Raw genomic sequence first — 12,431 nt, forward strand, 5'->3', positions numbered from 1 at the left:
AATTCATCTATTCAACCTCATTTTATAGGTTAAAAACCCTAATTGTCACGTCCCAAGGCGAGCCGCGCAGGGAAGATCAGAGACAGAATTTGAATTCAGGACCTCTGACCCCAGAGCCCGGGCAGTGTCTCCATAGCTGGTGCTCACTTAGCTGTGATGGGCTAATTTGTCATCATTTGTTCGCTGCCTCCCATTTAACCCTCGTCCTGTGCCCTAGGCAAGTGAAACCCTAGTCCGGCCGGCCGGACCCCCACTTTCAGAATCCCCAAGTTCCTCCCTCGACATCGGGTGGGCCACAAAAATCCCACAGATGCTTGTCAGTCAGTTGTCAGATGCATCAGAAATGCCCATTGAAAAAGGAACTTTTCCTGCGCGTTAAAGTGTCTGAGAGAGAATGGGCTCCCAGCGGAGCCGCCCGAGTCTGCGCCCGGCCCACCGGCTCCTCTGGGAGAAGGGGAGAGAGTGTTTTCTCGGTCTCAGCCAGACACCCAATCTGTTTAATTTTTGGCCAAAACATCATCCTGCATTGTGCTGGCTTCTCCCTCCGTGAAAAGGCAATTGAGCCAGTGAGAAGTTTAGAATAGATTGAAACTGACAGTAAATGGGAACTTGGCAGGGGATGGAAAGATTCTTCCGCTCTCCCTCCCCCCATTTCTGCAGCCCCCCTCCTTCCCCCCTTCCCACCCCCACCACCCGGCTTCCACTCCCGACTCGCCATTCTGCTTTGTTTCCAAAAGGGTGATCCCTGTTTGCTGGGCCCATTGTGGTCCTTCCCCCGCATCCTTTCACCTTTCACCTTTCACTTCTGCCCTGGCTCAGTGATCAATCCAAGTGCATTTGGGGGGGTTTCTGCGTGAAGGGCAGTGGGGTCTCCCCAGGATCTGAGCTTCCCTTCAGCCCTGCTTGGGGGGATTGCAGGAGCGGGGACCCCAAAGCTCATCCATCCATCCACAAGCATTCACTATGTAATGTGGGGGACGACCAATTCTCCCGGGGAAAACAACATGTAAACATCTGGAAACATACACGATCAATGGCAGATAATTCCTTACGGGAGACCCGCGGCTGGGGGGAATCAGGAGGGCTTCCTGGAAGAAGTGGCACCTGGGGGGGGGGGACCAGGGATTCTCAGGAGAAAGCGCTTCCCTTCCTTTCCCATAGTGCACTTAATAAAGGTCCCCTTCTTTTGGCTTCCCCTCCCTGCCGTTTTTTCCGTCTCAGTAATTCACAGGGACGTCCATCCTGGACTTTGTTCTGATCTTGCCCAAGGAGCTCGGGTCTCTTTGGTTCCATCTGCGGGCAGGGGTGAGCTCCAAGGCCCGGCGTGCGTGGGAGTCCCACCATCTCGGGGCGGAGGGCCCCCCTGAGCCAGAAGCCCCTCTGTCACGGCCGGGAGAGGTCACGGAGCCTTTCCTTGAACACCCCTGGGCACAGGAAGCTCACCATCCCCTTGGAGCACGCTGCTTGCCGGGGGTCGCTGCCTTTTCAAAGCACTTGATTCTGCCTCTCTGCTTCCACTTCCCTCCCCAGTTCTTCCTCCGCCCTCTGGGGCCTAGCAGAACATTTTTTAAAAATTGAATTATGATTGTTTAAAATCTTGAACTTAAACATCAAAGAGAAAGCGTTTCCATACAGAGCAGAACAGGAAACAAGATTCTGTATAAAACCCTGAATCCCCATTTTGTGCCACTTGATTTTTTAAAAAGTTACAATAAATTCTATATCTTGCTTTCAAAACTGTCCCGCTTATCTGTGCTCCCTTTGAAACTTTTTGTTCTCATCTGTGCTAAAAAAAAAAGTTACAATGGCCCCCGTTAAGTCATAATTAGGCTCCTTCTACTGTCAGCCACCAGGCTCCTTTCCCCCCAGCCTCAGTTTCCTCCACTGTAAAGTGGGGTTGTCATAAATTTCAAATGAGCTATTTGTAAAGCACTTGGCAAACTTTAAAGTGACATAGAAATGCCACTATTAATAATATTGCAGTTTTTATTAGTTGACCGTGAACATCGCCGTGAGGAGTAGGCCAGTGAGAAACCATTTGTTCATTATTGGTATTATCATTATAAAAATAACCTACTATGAACTATTTTCATAATAATATTTTGTATATATAAATATCTCTCTATATTATAGCCGCAAAGTACTTTCCTTAGGCCGATTCTGCGAGAGAAATTGTGTTTGTGTGTGTGTGTGTCTCATTTCACTGATGAAATTGGGGGGATTTGCTGGAGATTGGACAGTTTATGAGTATTTGGAGCTGGGGTTCTTGGTCTCTATCCCCCAGCCCACCAGTGAAAGGGCTGGAGGAGAGTCACTCTGGGGACTTGGCAGTGATTCCAGCTCCCTGACTCTCCTCTAAGCTTGAGAGTTCCCCGCCGTAGGCCTCGCGTTTCTAGTTTGTAAAATAGGAGGGTGATGCTGGAGGACGCCATTTTGGTTTGGCGGTCCATCACCGGGCCCAGGGTGGGCCCAGACCCCCGTGAGAGCGCCCGAGCCAGCACGTGCCCTGTGGCTTCAGGCCTGGGGGTCCTGGGACTGAGGAGAAGCCGCGGAGGTCTCAGAATCCCCAAAGGGGGCCGGCCCTTGTCTAAATGGGACCCATCTCCAGCATCCCAGACGCGTCTCCGTCCATCTTTTGCTCGACTTTCCAAGGAGAAAGGGAAACCATTCCCTGCACTGTGGCTCATCCCAAAGAGGTTTTCCTTTGCAGTCTGCAGCCATGGCTCTGAGTACCGGGGCCAAACCAAACAAATCTAATCCTTCTTCCATGTCACTGCCTTCCAAATGTTTGAAGTCAGCCACCATGTCACCCCAAATGCAACATCCTTGAGAACAGGTTTATTCTAAGGACCCAGTGAGAACTTAATAAAGCTCGCTCGGTTGGTTGATGTTAACCGCCATCTTTTTGTAGGCGCCCACGTTAAGAGCTAGAAGGGGACACAGTCCAGCCCCCCTCCCCATTTTACGGATGAGACCCGGCCGCCCAGCAGCCCTGGTCATCCTTCCAGAAGCTTCATCTCTTTCTCCCCTCTATGGAGGAGGTTGCAGCAAGCCTTATTCTTACAAAACCTCAGTATTTGGGCCACAGAAGCTCCTCCAACTGACAAGAAAGAGTTGGGGAGCCCCCAAGAGAATCGTTGTGAGGGAGGGAGTAACGCCCCCCCTTCCCAAGGTCGCCTGCTTTTGTTCCAAGGAGGGAGGAGTTAAAAGAAGGAAAATCTGCTCCTGTACTTATTGAGCATGTCCTAGTGCCGGACCTTCCTCCCCCACTCACACTTTCCATGTACCTCATGGCGCTCATTGGGTAGAGGTCTCTCCTGCTCGTGGGACTGTAGATTTAAGCTCGGAAGGAAAGCCCTCTGTCTAACCTCATCATTTTATTAAACATGGCCTCCCCCCAGTCACACACAACTAGTGGCCACAATATTCCTTGGGACTTAATTTTGGGGTGTCTTTCAGGGGTGTTTGGTGAATTCTTTCAGTGGCTATTTTACCTTCTGATTCTATGATATCCGGGCATTCTCTCTGATGATTTCCTGGAAGATGGTGTCTGGGCCCTTTTCCCATCACACCATTTGTATTTTTCAGCCACGATATTCCTTGGGACTTAATTTTGGGGTGTCTTTCAGGGGTGTTTGGTGAATTCTTTCAGTGGCTATTTTACCTTCTGATTCTATGATATCTGGGCATTCTCTCTGATGATTTCCTGGAAGATGGTGTCTGGGCCCTTTTTCCATGACGCCTTTTGTATTTTTTGATGTGCAATCATTATTTTGTTCCACTTCTCTGTCCCCACCATGAGATGCTTTCTTCAGTCCCCATTTTCCTGGCCCTGGGTTCGAAGGCCTTCCTTTCCCCCTGCTGTCCCGAGTACAGCTCCAACCAAAGGGCCCTGGGGAGGCCCACGGGTTAGTGGTTGTAGTCCAGCGAGAACACTGGTACCGGTCCAGACTGCATGACCCTTCTGGTTCCGCTTCATCTGCTGAGCTCAGTTTGGCCATCTGTAAAATGGGGCTGCTGCTAGTTGAATGGCTGACTCTCACTTCTTGACCTCAGAGTGCTATAGAAACATCAATTATTTCTCACAATCCTCCGCTCCCCCTCCCCGAGTTTTCTCATCTGTATAATGAGGGGGTGGGCTGCTTCCTGAATAAAGACTGAGGAGGGGTATGAAGAAAGCAGTCGGGTTTGAGAAAGGACTTTGAGTTGTTTGTCATTTTTGTGGCTTGGTTCTTTGCTTCCATCCCCTCATCCAAGGAGGTCTAACTTGGCGAGGTGCTAGGGGGTCCCTGCTATTCACCTTTATCTCATTGGCGAGGTGCTAGGGGGTCCCTGCTATTCACCTTTATCTCATTGGCGAGGTGCTAGGGGGGTCCCTGCTACTCACCTTTATCTCATTGGCGAGGTACTAGGAGGGTCCCTGCTACTCACCTTTATCTCATTGGCGAGGTGCTAGGGGGGTCCCTGCTATTCACCTTTATCTCTTTGGCGAGGTGCTAGGGGGGTCCCTACTACTCACCTTTATCTCATTGGCGAGGTGCTAGGGGGGTCCCTGCTATTCACCTTTATCTCTTTGGCGAGGTGCTAGGAGGGTCCCTGCTACTCACCTTTATCTCATTGGCGAGGTGCTGGGGGGTCCCTGCTATTCACCTTTATCTCTTTGGCGAGTGCTAGGGGGGTCCCTGCTACTCACCTTTATCTCATTGGCGAGGTGCTGGGGGGTCCCTGCTACTCACCTTTATCTCTTTGGCGAGGTGCTAGGGGGGTCCCTGCTACTCACCTTTATCTCTTTGGCGAGGTGCTAGGGGGGTCCCTGCTACTCACCTTTATCTCATTGGCGAGGTGCTGGGGGGTCCCTGCTACTCACCTTTATCTCTTTGGCGAGGTGCTAGGGGGGTCCCTGCTACTCACCTTTATCTCATTGGCGAGGTGCTGGGGGGTCCCTGCTACTCACCTTTATCTCATTGGCGAGGTGCTAGGGGGGTCCCTGCTACTCACCTTTATCTCTTTGGCGAGGTGCTAGGGGGGTCCCTGCTACTCACCTTTATCTCTTTGGCGAGGTGCTAGGGGGGTCCCTGCTACTCACCTTTATCTCATTGGCGAGGTGCTGGGGGGTCCCTGCTACTCACCTTTATCTCTTGGCGAGGTGCTAGGGGGGTCCCTGCTACTCACCTTTATCTCTTTGGCGAGGTGCTAGGGGGGTCCCTGCTATTCACCTTTATCTCTTTGGCGAGGTGCTAGGGGGGTCCCTGCTACTCACCTTTATCTCATTGGCGAGGTGCTGGGGGGTCCCTGCTACTCACCTTTATCTCATTGGCGAGGTGCTGGGGGGTCCCTGCTACTCACCTTTATCTCATTGGCGAGGTGCTGGGGGGTCCCTGCTACTCACCTTTATCTCATTGGCGAGGTGCTAGGGGGGTCCCTGCTACTCACCTTTATCTCTTTGGCGAGGTGCTGGGGGGTCCCTGCTACTCACCTTTATCTCATTGGCGAGGTGCTGGGGGGTCCCTGCTATTCACCTTTATCTCTTTCTTTTGCCAAATGGGAATTTTCACAGTCGTGGCCTCTCTCCCCCGCCCCCCGGTGTCCCCCGTCTCTTTAGGCTGTCACAGAAGTGATGTTTGCTAAGTGCTTTGAGATCTCAGGACATAAAACACGGTGATTGCACTCTCTCCGCTGGGACGGCTTCCAGAAAGGAAACACTGTGGAGGAGGGTAAAGGTCAGGGGCGCAGGAGACTGAGGTGTCACCGAGGCTTGTGCAGGGGGAAGGGCACAGGCCTCCACATTGGGACGCCGGGCGTTCACGGTCTGAATTAGCCGAATAATCGAGTGGCCCGATTCCGGGCAAATGCCTCCTCCTTCTGCTGGCCCAGAGCTGGTTCCGGGGGAGGAGGCCCTGGCCCCGAGGCCCTGGCTGGGGGTGCTCTGTGTGAGCCCCCACAGCCACGTTTGTCCTTTGCCCAGAAGCCTGGGCCAGCGGGATTGGGGTTGGGGTGGGGGAAGGTGGCGAATTATCAAATTAGGAGAGAGTTTGTACCCTCCTTTACCAGCCAGTGCCAGCCGACCTGGCGATTTATTTATTCAAGGTGGGGTAGCAGGGAAGAAGAGGGCAGGAGGGGGGCGGAGAGCGAGAAAGGGAAACAAAACAAGGTGGAACTCGGACAAGACCCAAGAAACTTTTTGAGCTTCAACAACAAACTTTCTTTTGTTTCGCTGGAGGGGAGAGGGAAAAAAATAGGGAGGGGGAAAAATGCCAAGGACCAGTTCTAACCGAATGGAAAGGCTCGTGGTGCACTGGGGCCTAAAAGGCCTTCCCCGCAGTTGCCCTTTTCCTGTGTGGCAGCCAGGCTGGGAAGCCCTCCCGGGGCCCGCCACCCCCGGGCACAAGCCTGGCCTAGGTGGGGTAGCAGCCAGGAAAGGCACGAAATGGAACCGGACGGAACCAACATTAGAACAAGTGCCTGCTGTTGGGTAGAAAGCTAGGGACTACCTGGGCCCGGCCCTCAGGGAGCTTGCCGTGTCATGGAGGGGGCAGACGCGGGCTGGACTAACTGGGGCACAAGGTCGGGGAATGAGGGAGAAGGAAGATCCCCAGTACAGGCCGAGGAAGGAAAAGGCTCCTCTGAGAAGGGCTGGATGTTGGCTCGAAGGGGGTTCTTTAGCTGACTTGCACACAGTAGGTGCTTTTTGGGTTCCTAGGATCAGGAGCGACCTCAGAGACCAGCTAGTCCAGACTCAATTTTGGGGTAAACACTGATGTTGGTTGGTCTTCCCGAGGAGAGGGATGTGAGCAGAGAGGTGAGCCTGGGGGCTTCCTCTGCCCAGTTTGGACTGGAAGCCTGGGGAAAAGTAATAGGAGGCCGTCCGAATAGCCTAGAAGGGGAGGAATGGGCCCAGTGAGGGGGCACCAGGAGAACGGGGGCCAGGGAAGCACATGTCTGGTTTGGTGGTGGGGTCTTTAAGGAAAAGGATGTGACCATCAGTGGCCGCTTTGGAGAAGTCCCACTCTGGGGACTCAGGTCTGCTTCCACTGCCCTCCCTCTGCCCTTCTGGGGTCCTCCCTGTGCTCAGTGAGCCACAGCCTTCTCCCTTCGGCCAGCCCCCATCACACTGTCTGACTGCTTAGCCCTCGATCCAAATTGGGTTTTCCCTCTGGGTAGGGATGCTGCAAAGATCAGGGGCTCAGAGAGAAAGAGAGAGCAGAGAGAGACAGACAGAGAGAGACAGACACAGAAAGGAAAAGGAGTGAGAAAGTGAAGGAGGGGAGGGGAGGAGAGAGAGAAACAGCCAAAAGAAAAAGAGACAGATGGACAAATAGAAAAGGGAAAGGAGAGACAGATGGAGAGATAGAAAAGGAGAGAGACATGGAAAGAAGAGAGTAAAAAAGAGGGAACAGGAAAAGGGAAAGGGGGAGAGAGAGAGAGTAGGAGAGACAGATGGAGAGGTAGAAAAGGAGAGAGATATGGAAAGAAAAAAGTGAGAAAGAACAGGAGGGAAAGGAGAAGAAGGAGGTAGAGAGACAGAGAGGAAAAAGAGAGATAGAAAAGGAGAGAGACATGGAAAGAAAAGCAAAAAATAGAGAAAGGGATGAAGAAAGAGAGACAAATAGACAAAGAGAGAAAAAACAGAAAAGAAAGCAAAAATAGAGAAAGAGAAAGGGGCAAGAGAAACACTGATAGGAAAGAAAGTGAAGAAAGAAAAATGGAAGGAGGAAGTGGGAAGAGAGACAGAGAAACAGACAAAGAAAAGGAAAAACAGATGGATAGATAGAAAAGGAGGGAGACATAGAAAGAAAAGAGTGTGAAAAGAGAGAGAAAAGGAGTGACAGATGGAGAGATAGAAAAGGAAAGAGACATAGAAAGAAAAGAGAATGAGAAAGAATAGGAGGGAGGGGAGAAGAAAAGAGACAGAGAAACATATAGAAAGAAAAGGAGAGACAGATTGACAAAAAAGAGGAAGACATGGAAAGAAAAGCTAAAAATAGAGAAAGAGGGATGGAGAAAGAGAGAGACAGAAACAGATAAAGAGAGAAAAAGAAAGAGAAATAGAGAAAGAAAGAAGAGCAAAAAAGAGACAATGATAGGAAAGAGAGTGAAGGAAGAAAAATGGAAGGAGGAAGGGGAAGAGAGAGAGAAAAGGAGAGACAGATGGAGATGGAGACACAGAAAGAAAATGGCAAGAAAAAAAAGGAAGGGAAGGGAGCAGAAGGAAAAGAAGACAAAGAAAAGAGCAAGAAAGAAAAAGGAAGGGAAGGGAGGAGAAGGAAAAAGACAGAGGTAGAGATAAAGCGACACAGAAAGAAAAGGGAAGGGAAGGGAGGAGAAGAAAAGAGAGACAGAGGTAGAGATAAAGAGAGAGCAAGAAAAAAGCAAGAAAGGAAAGGCAGGGAAGGGAGCAGAGGGACAGAGCTGGGGGGAGCATCCTGCTCTGCTCTGGGGGCAAGGACTTGCAGACGGGGGCTGCAGGGGGTCCCTTTAACATTTGTCCTCCCATTTAACCCCCCTGCCCACCAAGCGGGCCAGCTGTCTGAGGCAGCTGGGGTCCCGGGCTCGGTTGGCATGGAATTCTCCCTGGCCCGGGGCCCAGACAAACACCCTTGCTTTCAACAGGCCTCTGGCAGGAGGAGACAGCCGGGGGCGGAGGCACCTCCTTACTGTACATGGGAATGCTCTTGCAGCCCGGGGACACGCGGCCCCCGAGCAGAGGGGCCTGGGCTGGCCTCAGTTTCCTCCCCTGCACTAACGCAGGCTTTGGCCCTGACAGACCTAAGTCCGAGGCCACGGGCCGGGCCGGACTCCGGGGTGTCCTCGGGCTGGTCCCCAGAGTCCAGGGCCAGGGTGTCCGGCTCTTCCTCCGGGCCTGGCCCTTGTCCCTCACCGCAGCCCCTGAGGCTGTTCTCTGTCCCAGGAGCTGGGCCCACGTTTGGGAGGACGGAGCTTGGGGGGCTCCCGGTTCCCAGCCCGGATCTCTGCCGAGACCCCTGGGAAGGGGCTGAGACGCGGCCCCCGGGGAACCTGTGGTTGGGGGTGGGCTGGGGGAGCACTGAGCGGGACGGGGTGAAGCCCAGATGGCTCCCAGCCCGGCCCCGGACCCCCCGCAGCCTCCGGCTGCTGCTCCCGAACCTCAGTTTCCTCGCCCGTCAGAAAGGGCCGGGGACGGCCTCAGGCGCCTAGCCTGGGTCTCGGTGCCCTTTAGAACCTTTAAACTGTGTTCATTTGGGAACGTGACCCCGAGGGGGTGGCCCGGCTTTTACCGGACACTGTCCCGGGGGCCTGGGCCCCCCGACCCCCAAACAAGGCTTTCTCCGGACTAAGTCACCCAGGGGCTGCAGAGGCTGAGTGTGCGCCACACGCCCAAACCACCCGTCCTAATGCTCGGCAAAACCCCCTTCTGCTCACAACCCGTCAAACCAGAGGTGCCAGTTTTTGTTCCGAGCCCACGGCGGGGAGGGCGGGCAGGAGGGGGAGCCATCGGGGCCTCCGTCAGGGGTCCCCCTTGCCCGGCCGAGTGGCCGCCCAGCGGCCCTGACCTCCGGAGGACCAAGGACATGGGCTCAAGCGGGTGGGGGGGCCGGGGAGTGCCAGCCCCGCGGGCAGGGGCCCCCACCAGCGGCCCACAGGGCAGAGTCCCAGAACCTGAACAGCAGGAAGGATATATTTTTTTTTGAAGCAACTACTATGGAGATTAAGGGGATGAGAATGTAAATCTCAAGTAAAAAGGTAATTGAATGTAATAGCAAACACTGCTCGCTCTATGTTAATTTTAGCTCTTCCCCTGGATACAAGGCTCTGTATTAGTGTTTTATTACCATTTTGTTTGCACTAATAAAATAGTAAAATTTATTTCGAGGAAGTTGAAGGATGGTTTTACAATGCAAATTTGAAGAAATTGGACTTTTCATTTATGCCCCTGCTATTTTAAACCCTGAAGGGTGTAAATTAGCCGCAGGGACTGGGCAGACCCCACCGATGGGGGACTGGGAGACGGCGGCCGGCCCGGGCAGCCGTCGGTGGGGGGGCCGCCCATGGGGGTGCTGGGACTGATTCCATCCTTGGGGCAGGTCCTGCCTTAGAGACCCGTCCAGAGGCCGCTGAGCCCGCCCCGTCCCCAGCTTCCTCTCCCAGGTGAGAGGCAAGTCTGGAACCACGGCTTCCTCTCTGTGGCCCCACCTGGCTCACAGATGCCTCCTCCTGCTGTTTTTGGAGTCCTTCCCCCTCCCGATGGGGTCCTAAATCAGAGGTTCTTAACCTGAAATCCGTGAGCTTACTGAAAAACATTGTGTGTGTGTGTAATGCAAGTGTGTATATGCACATATAATTTAATTGCATTTATGTGAGTGTATATAAATACCCACACATAAATGCATTTAAATTTTATTGGTGTCCCTTGTAATCCTATTTACCCTATTTTATGCATTTAAAAACATGATTTTGAGAAGGATCCACAGGCTTTACCATGAAACAAGAGATAAGAGCTTGTGATTAGGCGGGGTGGGCCTGTAGGAGAGGGATTTAGGACCATTCCTGGGGTCCCGCGATGGCACAGAGTGTACACAGATCCGTCGGCCCTCTCGGAAACGGAAGGGGGAAGCGATCGGTTGGGAGGGCGACTGTCCGGGAAGCCGCCGTTCCACCACTTTGGATAAAATCCCCCCCTCCCCGGATCTCGGTGTCTTCCCCTGTCAGAGGGAGGGTTCGCAGCAGGGGTGATACGCGGGTCTCCCAGGACCCCTCCCGCCCCCACACTTTCCCAACCAATCAAGATTTTATTCATTGCGCCCCGGGAGCTCTTGGGTAAGTGCTGAGCACAGACAAAGAGAAGGCGAAAACAGCCTGGCCGCCAGCAGCTTCTGTTCTGAGTGGGGAGCCGGCTTGCAAGACACCTTGATGCAATCGCTGGGAAACCAGCAGACAAGACGCATGTGTATGTTTACTGGGGAGCCAACGTGCAAGGCCCACGTTCTTATTGGGAGCCACCCCGCAGAACAGACGTCTCTCAGGCTCACACATCCATATGTTTATTGGGGAGCCAGCGCACATACAAGATACAGTTACAGTTTTGTTGGGGAGCCAACATCCAAGGCGTCTCCATTCTCATGCTAACATACAAGACACATGGAACATACAGCGTACACGGAACCAACACATGAGACAAACACATTTATGCTCTTATTGGGGAGCCAACATACAAGGCACATTTATACTTTTATTGGGGAGCCAACATGGAAGACGCCTTCCCATCCTTATTGGGGAGCCAAGAGCTTCCCAGAGAGGGGGGAAGGGACAGCCCTTCTCCGATCCCGTGGAAGGTGGGAGAGTCCGTTGGTTTCACAAGGGTGATGGGAAACGGAAGGAAACGTAAGAGAGGAGCTCTCTTTCAGCTCTAAGTCTGTGGCCTTATCTTTTCCCGCTTTGAGGCGGCAGTGACCCTCCCGATTCTCCTCCCTCCGCGGGGCAGAGGCTCCCCAGGCTGTGAGGATGATTTGGGGTCGGACATTCTACTCGCCCCAGAGCTGGAATTGAAGCCTCTCGAAGGCGGGCCCTGGGACTGCAGGCCCTGAGCCCCGTCCCTCTCTCTCACGCTGCTCCCGGAGGCTGCCGGCTCCCGGGCCCTTTTTGTGGGTCCCCTCCCTGCACGTGGAGGGCGACGGGCCCGGACCTGGCCCCTCTCTTCTCCGGGCCCGGGACCGGCCTGCCTTCCCAGCTGGGAGGCTTCCCCAGCGCCTGGGCCTCGGCCGGCTTTTCCCTGTCTTTGTGTCCCAGATAGGGTGTTAGGTGTGGAGGAAACAAGCCTGGAACTGGTTATTATTGCTATTATTATTTTTAATCAAGTTGTCCAAACTTTGGGGAAACTGGGTGGGGTGCCGGGTGGTGGCCGGGCGGATGAAGAGGGAGAGACGATAGCCGAGTTTCATTTCGAGTTTTGGGTGAAAAATTCAGGTCCCTTCTTGCTTTATCCAAACCGGTTTGTTTATCTCTGAAAAATTATCAGCAGCGGTGGCCCAAAGCAATGCGTTCGGGGACCTGTTTCCAAAGGGTAGGCACCTGAACAAGTGTTCCGAGTGTCTGGCGAGGTCTGGAGCATGTTGTAGCGCCTGGGGTGTCTGGCCCGCAGCCCGCGTGCGGGGGAACCGCGCAGCCAGAGTCGCCGGTTTCCAGGCCGGCCCCGGGGGGGGGGGGGCTAAAACCCGTGTCTGCCATTTTTCTTTCTCTTCCTTTCATTGTGAGGGTGCGAAGTACTGAGCCTGCCCATGAACAGAGAGGCTGGATACGCTGCCCCAAGACAGTGGAGGAGTCTCTGAGCCCCAGAGAGGAGAGTCTTAGGCTCCTGGCTTGTGGGAGGGAGGGAAGGAGGAAGGAAGGGAGGAAGGAAGGAAGGAAGGGAGGAAGGAAGGGAGGGAGGAAGGAAGGAAGGAAGGAAGAGAGGAAGG

The 12,431-nt window shown here is 53.6% G+C and overlaps 2 protein-coding genes across 9 annotated transcripts in view; both read left to right on the top strand.

The window, feature by feature from the left end:
* Positions 1-12,431, top strand: part of CASZ1 (castor zinc finger 1) — a 237,133-nt gene that overhangs the window by 15,346 nt on the left and 209,356 nt on the right. The window lies entirely within an intron of this gene.
* LOC127555880 (tetra-peptide repeat homeobox protein 1-like) lies at positions 4,444-12,380 on the top strand. Of its 8 annotated transcripts, XM_051988568.1 has the most exons (3): positions 4,444-4,493; positions 5,408-5,451; positions 5,495-12,380. In XM_051988568.1, the coding sequence occupies exon 3, from the start codon at positions 8,107-8,109 to the stop codon at positions 9,172-9,174; it is 1,068 nt and encodes a 355-aa protein (XP_051844528.1). In that variant the 5' UTR covers positions 4,444-4,493; positions 5,408-5,451; positions 5,495-8,106; the 3' UTR covers positions 9,175-12,380. The 8 variants fall into 8 exon arrangements, with proteins under 8 accessions (XP_051844528.1, XP_051844534.1, XP_051844533.1 ...); XM_051988574.1 differs by lacking the exons at positions 4,444-4,493; positions 5,408-5,451 and adding an exon at positions 4,681-4,754; XM_051988573.1 differs by lacking the exons at positions 4,444-4,493; positions 5,408-5,451 and adding an exon at positions 4,726-4,798.

The sequence above is a fragment of the Antechinus flavipes genome, chromosome 3 (assembly GCF_016432865.1).
Source record: "Antechinus flavipes isolate AdamAnt ecotype Samford, QLD, Australia chromosome 3, AdamAnt_v2, whole genome shotgun sequence".
Classification (NCBI taxonomy): domain Eukaryota; kingdom Metazoa; phylum Chordata; class Mammalia; order Dasyuromorphia; family Dasyuridae; genus Antechinus; species Antechinus flavipes.